Here is a 14,969-nt window from a genome sequence, read left to right on the forward strand (position 1 = left end):
GATGGCGGATGGTAACACGCTGCCCGCACCGAATCAACCCCAGCACACGCTGATCTCCCAAGACACCGCACAGCGCCTGGATGTAATATTCAGCTGCTTCTGGGCAAACCTTAGAGACCGCATGAGAGCAACACAAACCGCTCAAAGTCCAGCACGGATGACGGGTGGAGGAGGCAGACAGCGGCGGTGAGAGGAGAGCATACCCTTGGGCAAAGCGACAGGTGCCCCACACACCCCCAAACCACAGCGCCCACCCGGGTTGGAGGCCAAAAGGGCGAAGTCCCGGACGCATCGTCCACACGCAAGGAGACTTCACTGCCGCAAGAGGCCAAAGACCACCAGGCCCTCCATTGCCCCCGTCAGGGGAAGAAACTCAGGCTCCAGCAGCTGCTGGAGAAAAGGAGGCATCACCACACACAGCTCTGACCCACAGTGACCCACAAGCTAACAGTCATACTAATTGTTAAGGCCACGGTTATTGTTTCTTTTCCTCTACTGTTATGACTTTCCATCACGTAATCTATATAATACATATTAAGCGTAAACATAACCAACGTTGATATAAGCATCATGAATATCTAGCTAGCATGTTGACCACAAGCTACTGAAAACCTACAACCTATCTTACCATGTTATTGTTGCATGCAATCGCACCCTATACCCTAAAAAATGTGTAAGATATATCCGATACCTAGCTGTTATTATTGTTTATTTGCATAAGCACGTGAAATGCCGTCGGGGCATCACATGCCTGTATGTTAAACTTTTCTGCACTGCAAAAAAAAAAAAAAAAAATCAAAGGCCAGAGTACAGAAAATGTGATAGAGTCCTAACAACTTCTGAGGAAAGGGATTTAGAGGTGATTATTTCTGATGACGAGACAGGGGGTGATATGATAGAAACATTTAAATACATAAAGGGAATCAACAAAGTAAAGGAGGAGACTATATTTAAAATAAGAAAATCTACCACAACAAGAGGACATAGTCTTAAATTAGAGGGACAAAGGTTTAAAAATGATATCAGGAAGTATTACTTTACTGAGAGGGTAGTGGATGCATGGAATAGCCTTCCAGCTGAAGTGGTAGAGGTTAACACAGTAAAGGAGTTTAAGCATGCGTGGGATAGGCTATCCTAACTATAAGATAAAGCCAGGGACTAATGAAAGTATTTAGAAAACTGGGCAGACTAGATGGGCCGAATGGTTGTTATCTGCCGTCACATTCTATGTTTCTATGTTGTCAGGGGCCATGTTAGATTTCTTTACAGGCAGCATTTGGTCAATTGTGGAGTTCAGAAAGCTTCATAGTTGACAGAAGGAGGATGGGGCCCTATTATCCCGTTATATTCAAGAGGGAATTGAAAGTCTTTAGAGGGACATAGGGCCAAAAGTAGGGTGCATGATGCTCGGCTTTGGACGCCTGCCCTAGGTATTTTTTTAAACTAGCAATGTTGTAAAATATGTTTAAACTCTTACACGAGAATGCAAAATACCTTTATGGTAACAATACTTTAATTTTGCAGAGTGAAATGACAGTTGTACGGCCCATTCTGCAGTGACACAGTTAGTAGGACATCATGTTATCTTTCATGCATATACAAAGTGGCAAAATCAAAATGTACAACACATTGCAATCTTTTGCCAATATCCAATGCATGGCTGTACAAAGTTTGATTTAACTTGGAAAAATCAATAAAAAGATGCATTGAAAGAAAAATGGCAAAATATACAAATGTAAATAGCCACCAGACTTTTGTAATAATACTGCTTGCAAAATTGCATGTTTCATACTTTCATATCTCTGCAAAATCACTTCTAGTAATCAGATCTCTTTCGGTTGTTGTTGATTTATCAAACGAAAATCTAATGCTTAACACGAATCTTAAGCTTTTTTGTCACAAAATAAGACTTTGTCTTTATCACGAGTTACATGCTAAAATTCACACTTTTTTTTTCCTCCTACTTCCCTAACAGCAATATAGTTTATTTAGATATGCAGCAATAGCGAGCGTGCAGTTGTTTTGCACATCCGTTGTTCCACACATAAATAACAGCGATTCGATCACACAGATGTAGTAAGCAAGAACTACCCAAATCTAACAATATCATGTAACATACAAGATACATGATCGCAGAAGGGAGAATAATGCCATCTCAGGGTATGGAAACATTCATAAACTATTACGATGTCTCTAGAATCCATAAGTTGCATTAATTGTCCCACAAGACATGGATCTATATATATATATATATATATATATATATTACAAGTGAAGGTCCCAGACGGGGACTGAAACGTTGATCCTATTTTAAATGCATCTTCCACAAAGACTGAATTCTTTACTTTAAAAGTCTGTGAGTGCTGGTCACCTTTCTGCTATGGATATATTTCCTCCCCTCAATTTTAAGCACCCAGGAAAAACTACTTAAAGCGTGAGTGCAAGGAATCTCTGGAATATATATATATATATATATTTTTTTTATTACATATATATACACACACACACACCTAATAGTGCAAATACAAAACTTATTGAACAGAAAGTTAAATATCTCTAAATACATTCAAAACAGAGGTTACAACCCGGGTGGAAAGCCTTGTCTATAGAAAAAGGTTTAATGGTTTGTTTAACTTGTCAGATATTATTGAACTAATGAAAATGTCAAATTCTACATATACTTTATGTACATTATATCTACGATTGTGATAACTATACACATGCAGAGATGCCAGAGCAACTTAGAGAGATAAACACTAATGTATGCACAGGGTTTCAGAGACCCTGTGATCCCAGTAATTAGGCCATGTCTGTTCTCACAAGTGAGCGGATTTCAGGCCTGGTCAGAGGTGCTGTAATGCTGCCTCGTTATCAGCCAAGTCACATGCAACCCTTCACGCAAAGGGTCCTGCAGCAGATATACCTGTATATAGGACACTTTCAGATCCTCAACTTATTAAGCAGAACTGGACAACTGTTTTAAAAAGGTCAGAACAGGGTGCTTTATCATACATGAGTTGAGTATGAAAATTATCACATTATTAGCCAAACGGTTTCAATATTTTGGAAACTTTAAGTTGGAAAGATATGCACTGAACTTTATCTGGATTAATGACATATTGTAAATAATAAGGCCAATCTAAGGGTGCCGATATATTGATATCCATGCAGAATATTGAGGAATAACCACCAAACGCTGTAAGACTGTCCATTTACCCTGGAACTGGAGTAACAACCCTGAGATTTAGAGTCAAATTATTATCTCCAGGAATATGCATTAAGCTGACTACTCAGCTTAAGAAACGTTCATCCATGAGATGTGTGCTCAGGGCTAGAATGCGTAAGGTATGATAAAGTTCCAAAAGAACATGCTGATTTTAACAGCAGTGACATAAAGGGATGAAAAGGTTACTGATGCCGTTTCTATCAGAATCCCTATGACCGCCATTTAAAACGATACACCTATTAACAGCGTATGATTTTGTCTGGCACCAGATTACAAGTAAATTATGCGCTGTTTTATTCATTCTAGGACATAAAAAGAAATAGAGAGATACAATGATTTCCAAGTGCATCCACTTGTGAATTCCACATACTGCTTAATGGAGAAGAGTGTTGCCCACGTAAGCCAAAATACCTTTATCTTCCAAGAAATCTCATGGGTTTCAAAAGACATGCTATTTTATAACATGTGGCTTCAATAAAAACAAAGCATTTCAAATGTTTATTGGACTGTCCCAGTCGATTTTATAACACGATAGCTTCTATAAACACAAATTGGTTTAAACTGTTACTGGCCCTATCCAGTCAACTTTGCAATCAACGAATTCAGCCACTGGATCCTTCCTAACAGTGAGCACTTCTGGGCACTGGAAAGGCTCTCTCCCACCTACCTACAAATGTTCTTATTCTTAGGTCTACAGTACTTATCAAAGAGTGGTTATGGTGTAATGAACATGTGGAAGCTATCCTACTTTTTTGTCAAACCGCTTAGGAGTGGGTTCATATTAAAAAAATAAAAAATAATAAGTTGCTCTCTACAGTACCCAGACACTGTTTCTTCCATAACTGCACTAATAATGCAGAATTTACACTTCAGCATTATCAATGTCAAATACATCAATTACATCCAACTTGAAAAGCAGTTATGTCTAGAGATCCTGGATAACCCACTCTAGCACTCTGCCTACTATCCAAGAAAAAAAATTTCTGATGTAGATGGAGCAGAGAGACCAAATAACAGCAGGCATTGTTGGACGTGTAGGTTTGGAGAAGGATTGTCAGATCAGCAATATAAAGCTTGGTACTAATAAAGTGGATATATTTATGGCCTGGTCTAGGACATACATCATGCAAACATTTATGGCAGGTAACACATTGTTGATAATAGTTCCTCATGTATGAGTTTTATGTCCTTCCAGTAGAACGTAGCCAGCCTATAAAGTGTGAACCCACCTTTGACCTCAGCAGCCTCTAAACTACTTTCAATTACTTCCTCCCTCAGGCTATCACAGTGCTATCTCCCACCCATGTAGCTGGCAATACCCTGAACCTTATTTTCTCTTATTCATATACAGTATCTAATATCTGCAACACTCCATTTCCTCTCTCTGATCACCACCTCTTATTGTTTGCTTTCAAGTACCCCCTCACCCAACAACCTCTGCCTAACCCCCCCTCAACTGAGAGGAACCTTATTTCTATTGACCTCCAACTGCTACCCATCCCTTCCCTCTTGTCCCTCACTGGCCATTTCCACATATAACACTACCCTCACATCTGCCCTGAACGCTGCAGCCCCGCTCAAAACATGCACCTTGAGGAGGACCCCCCCCAACCATGGCATACTAAATCACACTACCTGCAAAGATGCCTCTGTTGTGCTGAACACTCCTGGAGGAAGTCTCGCACCCAGGCAGACTATCTCCATTATCGATTTATATTGTGTTCATACAGCGCAGCCCTTGCCCTCGCCAAACAGTCATACTTTTCCTCTCTCATTAGTTCATGCTCCTGCAATCCTAGGTGTCTCTCTGACACCTATAATTCTCTTCTTCGTCCTGCTGTGGCCACCCCCTAAACTTACCTTACAGCCAATAGATTTGCATGCTACTTTACTGACGAGATTGCCAAGCTAAGGAAAGCATTCTCCTCACCTTGCCGTTCTCTTTCTCAACCATACGTAGATCATGCCTTTCCTACCCTCCAGACTTTCTCCCCGGCTACTAAACAAGAGGTGGCTGCGCTTCTCCTTTCCTCTTGCCCCACCACTTGCCCGCTCGATCCTGTCCCATCTCACCTTATCAGATCTCTCTCCCCCGGTCTTGTGCCTTCCTTAACACACATATTGCTCTCTCTCTTCTGCCGTTGTCCCCGCTGACCTTAAACATGCCACTGTAGTACCTATCCTGAAAAAAACAACCCCTCTAACTATCGTCCCATACCCCTGCTCCCTTTTTCCTCAAAGCTTTTGGAAAGACTTATCTTTACCAGTGTGTCTCGCTTCCTCAATTCCAACTCTCTCCTTCACCCTCTACTGTCTGGCTTCCGCCCTCTCCACTCTACTGAGACTGCTCTTATCAAAGTTACTAATGACATAATTGCAGCTAAATCCAAAAGCCACTACTCCATACTAATTCTTCTTGACCTCTCTGCTGCCTTTGGCACCGTTGATCGCGCTCTTCTTCAATCACTGTCTCTGTGACGGTCCTCTCGTGGTTTTCCTCTTATCTCTCCCAACGCTCATTCAGTGTCTCCTTTTCTAATGATACCTCCTCCCCTCGTCCTGTCTCAGTTGGAGTCCCTCAAGGCTCTGTACTTGGTCCCCTTCTATTTTCTCTTTATACTGACTCTCTTAGCAAACGTATCACCTCATTTGGATTCCACCAACACCTGTAGGCTGATGACACCCAGATATATCTCTCCTCCCCGGAACCCTCCCCTGCCGTCCTGCAACTTGTGACTGCTTGCCTTTCTTCCATCTCTGACGGGATGTCCTCCCTATTTCTGAAACTCAATCTCTCTAAAACTGAGCTCCTTGTCTTTCCTCCTTATAATACTGATCCTCCACTTTCACTCTCCCTTGAAGTTAGTGGTATCCACATCCTTGCAAGCGCGCTGTCTTGGCATCATTCTTTATTCTGGCCTTACCTTTGAGCCTCACATCAAGTATGTTGCCAAATCCTGAAGATTCCATCTTAAAAACATAGCCCGTATCCACCCCTTTCTTACACAAGATGCTACCAAGGTTTTTGTCCATGCTCTAGTAATTGGATTATTGTAACCCTCTCCTAATTGGTCTTCTCAAAAGCCACATTGCCCCGCTACAGTCTGTAATGAATACTGCCGCCAGACTGATTTTTCCTCTCTAGTAGGTCCTCTCACACCTCACCCCTCTGTCAGTCCTTACATTGGCTTCCTGTATCCTACAGGAGTCAATTCAAAGTGCTAACCCATAACTATAAAGCACTGAACAATTTTAGCCCCTCTTATATCTCTTCACAGATCCATAGGTATGCCCCTTCTCAGTCTCTCCACTCTGCCCGTGACCTTCTCCTGTCCTATCACGCTTGCAGCACTTCTTGCGGGCGGCTTCCTTCCTATGGAATAGCCTGCCCACCCCCATCAGTCTCTCCCCTAGTCTTCAATCGTTTAAGAAGTGCCTTAAAACCCATTTCTTTAGGAAAGCATATGGCCTCCCAGAGTAACCTCTACCTTACATACCTGTCTCTTGCGCTCTCCTAAAGCACAGCACTTTACTCTCTCCTCCAGCTCTGCTTCACTCCCACCTTATTTGATTGTGATTTCCTGTCCTATTGTGTTTTATAGCCCACCTTATATAGACTGTAAGTTCGTTTGAGCAGGGTCCTCTTCAACCTATCGTTCCTGTAGGTTTTCTTGTAATTGTCCTATTTATTGTTATATCCCCCTTATCATAATATTGTAAAGCGTTACGGAATCTGTTGGTGTTATATAAATGGCAATAATAATAATAATAAAAATACACGTATAGCTGCCCCTCTGTGATTGGGTAAATTGCTATTCTCTCTAGCCATGATTAAATGATCTGCTCCAAATGAATAGTGATTAAGCAACAATTGTGGGTTTAACAGGTTATAGGATCAGTCCCATGAGTAAATGTGTTTTAAACATCATTTATAACATGTTCTTTGGTCACTCTTCAAGCACCCCTTCAAAAATGGAAGATTGGCAGGCGATGTTCACAGAAGTACAACTGCGTATGTCATACCTACTGAAAAAAACAGATAAACAACTAAAATTGTGCTTTTGAGGGGAACAGGAGGACAGATTTATTGGGCCCAATCTCTCCTCTCAACTCTCCTCCCACCCACCCCCACCTTTTTAAACCATGGGACATAGCACTTGTACAACTGTCCTTTTTATTCAGTGTACCAGTCCTGCCAGGTCTTTTACAGCACTGCCATCTTAGTGTCCAAGATGATGACGCCCAAAAAGGGCAGTCCTTTGCCCTTGAAGCCCATGTCCAGTACTTACACAGACCACAACTGACTCTCCTGATTATGCAAGTCAGCAATGTGCTGCTGTCAGACATAACGTGACACTGGAGAATGTTGACTTGACATCCAATGACAAAGTTGACAAAGATGTGAAGCTAGACCAAAGGTACACCCTTTGTCAACTTTTGTTAACCTGCTACATAAGAGAACAGTCAATATTTTCCCATAAGTATAACTTTACAAATAGACATCCGTAAAAATACAAATAAAATGGACAGTCAAGTGGGGGAGGAAGTTGGACAGCAGGGGAAAAAAAAAAAACAGTGGCAGCTGCTTTAGTCATTTTTTTATCCATCTATTTCTCCTAGATTATTTAATTTTAAAAAATAAATAAATTACCTTACTTTTATGGCAGAGATCAAATAAAGTTCCACTTTGGTTGCTAATTTACCCTCAATCCACCAAAAGTATCTGATAGAAGGGCAATCTACAGATTTCATGGACAGAGGAAACCAAAATGGAACTAGACAGAGGGGCCCAGATACTGAGATCCACAGTAAGGAAGAAAAGATAATGCATATCAATGCAGGTGCTAAGGAAAATGATATAATCAACTGATGTGGGCCAACAGTGAATAGGTCAGGGGCTTCTTATGACACAATATAGTGGTGAATGAAGTATGAGTTAAACAATAAAATGAGTATATTGCATGGTGATATAAAGTGTGATGGATACTGTATCTACTATTGGTAGCATATGGGTTATTGATATATGTTGTGTGTGATATAACTGCTGAATATTTAACATGGATTAGATCTACAGCTACTAACAGTACCTGTTTGACTCCTAAACCATAAATAAATAAACTAACACATGCTATTAAATATACACTAAGCACCACAATCAATACAGCATGCTGCAGTAGATATGGTGCCGGGATTTCCCTGGTGCCCTCCCAACGTTAGTAATGAAACAGTTTGGTATCAATTTTCCTTCTTACTTGGGGTTTTAAGCCCAGCTGTGAAAGGCGAGCTTACAGGCGGAGTGTCAGCTGATTGCTGTCTGCCAGTGAATACCTCCAGGCTTAGCTCAGTGAAGAGAGCTTCATGCTGTATGGTGTGGCATCCGACAGACCCAAGGTAAGAAGTGAAGCCTTTCTAAAACAGTATGACTACTTACATTGGAGGGCGCGAGGACACTCCTGGCAGCATAATCACTATATCGCTCTGTAGCAGTTATGGCGCTTTGAGTGTGCCTTTAATCAGAAAAGCAATAATGTGTATATAAAGAGAAATTCCAGAAACTACAAAATAGAAAGACGCAGTTATGTGATAAATACAATGAAATTCTCCTACTGTAAAAAAGAATCTGACTGTCACATGACACGTCTGGCTGGACATAGAAAGTAAACAGGTAATGTTTATGCCCACTTAAAATGCCACTTTTGTTGGGTAAATGTTTTAGCCCAACGTGTGAATAAAAGTACTAAGGGAAATTAAAAATGTTTGCAGAGTCAGGATACGGTTATGTAGAATCTATTACCTAATGCATCACCATACATTGCAGCACTTACACTTCTCAAGAGCAACCACCTGTCAACTACAAGACAACCCCATCTCATGCAGCACCCTTCATGTTACCCAATGTTCATACAATACTATGCCAATATCTCATATATTGGCATTTGTATACTAGTATATTCTCTAATGAGAATATACAAAATGAACACTTTCAAAAAAATTTTATTAAAATGTCTCTACTCACCTACCCCCCCAAAATATTGTGACAATAGACACGTAGTCCTGTAAGTACATTAAATGCATATAGAGAGCATGATAACATTGTCTGAACCAGAGTACACTGTATATTTAGTTGCAACTTACAGGAAACAGGTCCAGCTCTGCAGTGTATCACCTAATAGGAGTGGGTAATGTTACATGACATCACATGGACTAATGTCAGTTTCACAGTGTGTACCTTAATTCAAAATTTAGGGAGATAGTTATTTATTTATTTATAAAATATTTTACCAGTTATCAAAGAACTCCAAAAAAGCAGCCGTTAAATTACATTATTTTGATCGTATTAAAGTTACGTGAAGGTTTTCTTAAAGGGAGACTGTAAACCTTTTTCACGATTCCACATTACTAATAGGTTCCCCACATGGCGAAATGCTCTAAAAAAGGTTTAAAACTTTTCTGCCATACAGAGCTGGGCGAAGCTAATGGTGCTGACCAGAGAGTAGGGCTGGACAGGGGAGGAGGATATATTAAAACAACAAACCGCGCAAAAGAAATGCAGGGAGGGCCTAATGAATGAAGGGAAGGAGTTTTAATGAAGCTTTCCCTTGCAGACTGCCTGCAAGTGTACAAACTAAAACACACATGTCACAGACATTTCCATTCACAAAACCACCAAATTTGTAGTCATGTTGGGCGCGCATTTTCATACATGGCGATTAGGGAGCAAAACGTGCAACTGAGTATAATATCTGACAGGCTTAATAAATTCGGGCCAAAATTGCATTGATACATTTCTCAATTATTGTCCTGTATAAATAGTTGCATGGTGAAGCTGCAAGGCCTTAGACAGGCCAGTATTGGCCAATAATAGATGCAATGACAATTCCCTTTTGTGACCTAATATATCTAACATACTTCTTGGTTTAAAGCTAAGGAGCTCACATGGGTCACAAAAGGTTTACTTTTTCTAAAGTGAGAATTCAAAGCAAACGTAAGGCCAAAATATGAAAGTTGGAAAAATTCGCAAAGTCAGCTATCCTTTCAGATTGGCTTATCTGGCCTTTAATTTGAAATTCACTTCCAGTTTTCAAAGTAAAATGTCAGGATCTCAAGTGCTAGACCTGAATATCACTTGACAAAATAACAAACAAAGATCATTACATCTACAAACGGCAGTCTCAGAGTGCCACAAACTGAGTCCCATGACTCTTCACAATATTAAAGTGAATTCTAATTCGATTCAATGAATTTATCCGATTCAAAATTTACGAAATCATAATTTTCCTTTTCAGGATTTAAATAAGAAGTGATACCTGAATCACAGCTGGCATTTCCAAGACAAGTGCAAACTAACTCTACAACTCTACTCTAAGAACTCTACATTAACAATGTTTCATGGATAGCTTATTTTGTACGTCTGTCACATTTATTTATCCGTTTCAAGCCATTTTAAAAAACCTTACTGGTTTAGTTCAAGATTAAATTTGGCTAGAAAACACATTTAAACCGAGACTCAATAAAAAAAAAAAAAAAATGCAATAATTACTATCCCTAATGTATGTTACTGGATCATTAAAATGTTGATGCTCAAAAATATGTGTAACAAGGAAGCAGCAGCCTTGTTCTTACACTTGCACCACACCAGTGTGACATTAATGATTTCACTGTATGCAGAGTGCAAGAACTCCGTAATCAGCAGGCCTGCCTCTTGCCGGTGTATGCCACTGGTACCAGTGCATTCAAGCGATTCATTAATGCTATGGTCAAAGTGCTCTGATAGCTATCAGTGATATACAGAAGTGTCTGTGCTGGGAACAGAATGTTCTAAAGTGGAATTCTCAGGATCAATGTGCGGTCACAATCATGGCACGATTAACAACATCAATGGCAAACTCATTTAATGCTTATGATGATTAAAAGATAAAGGGGATAGTGATGTCATATACCCACTACCTACTACCCAGCCCCCAAACTTAGACCATACCGATGGCTTCCCTTGCAGCATCTGGGGGCACAGGAGGCATCGTGACTTGGAAGCTTTCTTTTTCATCAGCCTGTCCCCCTGTGGGGGTGTCCCTGTCATGGGTTGGCTTGCGGTTACCTGTCCCCATGCTGCATCCGTCCCACCAGGAGGAGGATTAGATGGGGACAGAGACTCTAATACCACGCGTGCACACACCTCAGTGCAAAGCCAACGTGTGGGGGAGGAGGCCAGGAAATCCTATTAGTGTGTCAGGAGGAGGGGGAGGGAGATTCCCCTGATCAGGAGCAGAGAGATGATCGCTTACCCTGCACATAACATGCTTGCACTAATACATACAGGCACTGACCCTGAATACATTTACACCTCATCCTTTCGGTAAAGAGGGGATCAGTTACACATAAATAACATACCCACAATGAATGTTATCAATACGTGCATAATATGAAACGATAAGGATCATAGCGCTTCAAAACAAATGTGTGCAGTAATCTAATTTGAAAGCATCATGATAGAATAAAATGCCTGTACACAAGCACAATGTATCAGTCATATAGTTAATTGTGAGGCTTTCAGCTCACAAAGAATGTACCTTTTGGGACATTCCTACATATTTACATGTGTAAATACAGAGAAATCAATCTCTAGTGCTGGACCTGAATACCCCATGAAGGTCTGTTGATGACAGATGACAGCAGTTAAAAAGGGCAAAGGGAAGAGACTGTGTTACTGTGACATGTGATGGGAGTGACTAACTCCATAACATATACATTTCACTCTGTGTCACAATAGGACAGACCTGTCATCCCTTGATCTGTTTGAATGTCACAGACAGACTTTGCCATGTCACCTTGAGGAAGGAAGGCTATACTACATGTCCCAAAGCTAACTTCCATCTGTGTGACCATGTGGCAGGAAGATGCCATCCTGAATCCCAAAGGGTAATCTTTTAAAGCCACTCATTGGGATAATAAAAAGGACTCTATTTTCTCAAATCCAATAGAATAGCCTTTTGAGAAAGACATCCATCAGCTCTCCTACAACTCTAATTCAACCTGTGGGGAATGGCCACAAAGCACTGTCCCATCCTGAGTCTGTGATTCTATGTACAGTGCTTGTCACCCTAAAAGGCATGAAGAGATTTGCAACAGAGAGAAAAAAAAACACTTACATCAAGAAGCTACTTGCAAGAACAAATAATATGCTGCAGATGTGCACAAGAAAGAAAATATGCTGCTAAATAAATGAGCATTCCTTTACGGTTAACGATGGCATGGGTGACAACGTTAAAAGCCAACCATGCATCTACCACAGTATAGCAATGCTTATTTGGTGGTGGACTAAACCATAATCTGTTTGAGATTTTATAATGGGTTTAGTGGATTTCTCCATCACATTTTAGCTATTTTCACAATCTATGCTGCTACTTGTATTAATATAGAGGTGTACACCATTCTAGCCACATTAATATATACATTTTAATGAATTGCCATGTGGGAATACTAATTTTATTAAGGCTTCAAGTAAATGTGATATTTTATAAGTAGCTGATGGAGGTAAAAATAAAAACCAAGTAGCTGTACCGGGGAACGTTTGATTGCCATGATGTGTACCTTGATTTAAAAAAAAAGGTTGGGAACCACTGCTATACATAGTATGAATAATACAAATATGTTTCTTTACTCTAAATTGCTAGATCTAGGTTGTAATAAGAACTAGTCGTAAGTAACAATGTGTAAGGGTAGCTGTGATAGTAGTGTTCAAGGGATCCACGAATGGGTTCTGGAAAAATGTTTCTAGCAGGAAATGCCTTGATAACCAATGGCAGTTAGACAATTGCTGGCCTCTTTTGGATTATGGGTGCTGTAGTCCAACAATATTTGGATATGGTTGCATTTGGATATCCGGGTGGTAATAGTTACATTACTAGTTTTCGTAATAAAAGGTTGTATTGGCAACTGCTCTAGTGGTGCCAGTGTAATTCTGAAATATTTAGGGTGGTGTAGTACAAGTGTGGTGTGCCAGGAGATGCCAACGTGGTGATGTTGTGCTAGTGGCTATGGTAAATGATTCTTATGGTACCTCTGACGGCGCGCTCTGTGCTGGACAGCTTGTTCTGGACCCGGGGGGCTGACATGGTGCCTTCTGCCTGATGAAGTCTGGTTAGGTGGCTGGGTAGATGGAAAACGTGCAGTCACTCTTCTGTCACTTGCTCTTCATTTCCTGCTTCTTTGGATACCCCAAAACCCTGGATTACAATGTAACAGATATGAAGCTGTCTCACAGCCCAGGCCTTTACCAAGCTGTCTTAGAAAAGCTCTCAGTGTGAGCTCCTACCTTTCTTCTTCACTGCTCTCTCTTGGTTCACACAGACTGTCTCTCTCACTCAGTGTCTGACTGTCTCTTACCAAGCATGCCAGTGCCTTAAGGTAATCAATAGTTGTCCAGTGACAGTCTCTTTGTGGCTCGCTGGCTCTCTCTTTATGTCATAGCCTGTCTCTATGACAGCTACTTCTCCCCACCTGTGTCTTTACCTCCTGTCCAGTGATTAATGTCACTTGTCACACTGGTTCTCCCTAGACTGACCTCTCTCCCAGCCTGTCTCTTCCCTGCTTTGGCTGTCTCTCTCATTACCTGGTAGCCTCTCCCTCTATTACCCTTGTCCCTTTTACGAGCTGCCTTCTTCGCTCCTTTTTTTTCCCCCTCCCCTGGCTGCCACTCCCTAGCTGTCTCTGCCGCTCTGACTGTAGCGCTCTCCCGAGCTGTCTCTACCACCCTCTCTCTAGTGCTGTCTCTGTGTCGGCCGCGCGCTCCCGCCCACCTGCCGGTCTCGGGCCTGCGCTCCGTGACTCCGCCCTCCACGTCGTCACGAATACAACGTGTACTACAAATCCCGTGATCCCTTGCGGCTAACCGCGTGTTGTATGAAGGGATGTAGTCATCTAGCGGCACGAAGTGTGGAGCCGGGGGGGGGGGTTAAAGGGCAGGATGCTCAGCTTTATTTAGGACGTGGAAGAAGGTTGTGTGGATTTGCAGCCCTGAGTACATAACTATAGCGTCCGCTTTATGTATCAATTACATTTATCCTTTTTTTTTTTTTTACTTCAGGGATGGTAAAAGAGTTACTGCAACCACCATAACAACTTCAGTGATTTTAGGTGGTCGTAGTCGTAGCAGTCTGTGTGGGCAATGTTTCAGCTTGAAACACTTCACACAATGAGTTATTGTTAATTGTGAGCTGGTGACATTTGCTGCTGGGATACCTAATGCCAATTCTGTGCATATTTAACGGGACACTATAGTCACCTGAACAACTTCAGCTTAATGAGGTTGTTCAGGTGAGATCCAGGGCCGGATTAACATAGGGGCTGATGGAGCTGCAGCTCCAGGCCCATGGAATAGGCCCATTGATTTTTTTTTTTACTCACTACTCTTAGGGTTGCCAGGTATATCTCATGTATTTCTTATGGTTGCCAGGTATTTCTCAGGTATTTGAGCCTGCCTAGCCGGTGCTGGTATTGCAGTAATAAATAGAGTATAAACAGAGATTATTCTGCAATACCAATGCTGGCCAATAGGGGTCACTGTTTGTGTGGAGAGAGGCAGGGATAAGAAGTTACAGCATCTCTCTCCCTGCCTCTCTCTACTCACTGATCTGCAGGGGAGGAGCTCTGCACAGAGGCCAGACAGCAGCTCCGAGCCTGCGAGACATGTGGACGGTGAGAGACTTGGGGACACTGAGACATTGGGACACTGGGATACATGGGG

General features: G+C 41.5%; 1 protein-coding gene across 4 annotated transcripts in view; it reads right to left on the minus strand.

Annotated features, from left to right (window-relative positions):
- The window catches only part of PPP3CC (protein phosphatase 3 catalytic subunit gamma), an 81,553-nt gene extending 67,514 nt beyond the window's left edge, over positions 1-14,039 (minus strand). Inside the window, exons 1-2 of one of the 4 annotated variants that reach the window (XM_063448472.1) lie at positions 14,023-14,039; positions 13,284-13,449 (exon numbers count right to left, since the gene is read on the minus strand). In XM_063448472.1, the coding sequence (XP_063304542.1) occupies positions 13,284-13,338 (55 nt within the window). In that variant the 5' untranslated portion in view covers positions 13,339-13,449; positions 14,023-14,039. The other 3 variants (XM_063448471.1, XM_063448470.1, XM_063448469.1) reach the window with 3 other exon arrangements.
- Between the last annotated feature and the right edge of the window lie 930 nt (positions 14,040-14,969).

This window comes from Pelobates fuscus, chromosome 3, assembly GCF_036172605.1.
Source record: "Pelobates fuscus isolate aPelFus1 chromosome 3, aPelFus1.pri, whole genome shotgun sequence".
Lineage (NCBI taxonomy): Eukaryota > Metazoa > Chordata > Amphibia > Anura > Pelobatidae > Pelobates > Pelobates fuscus.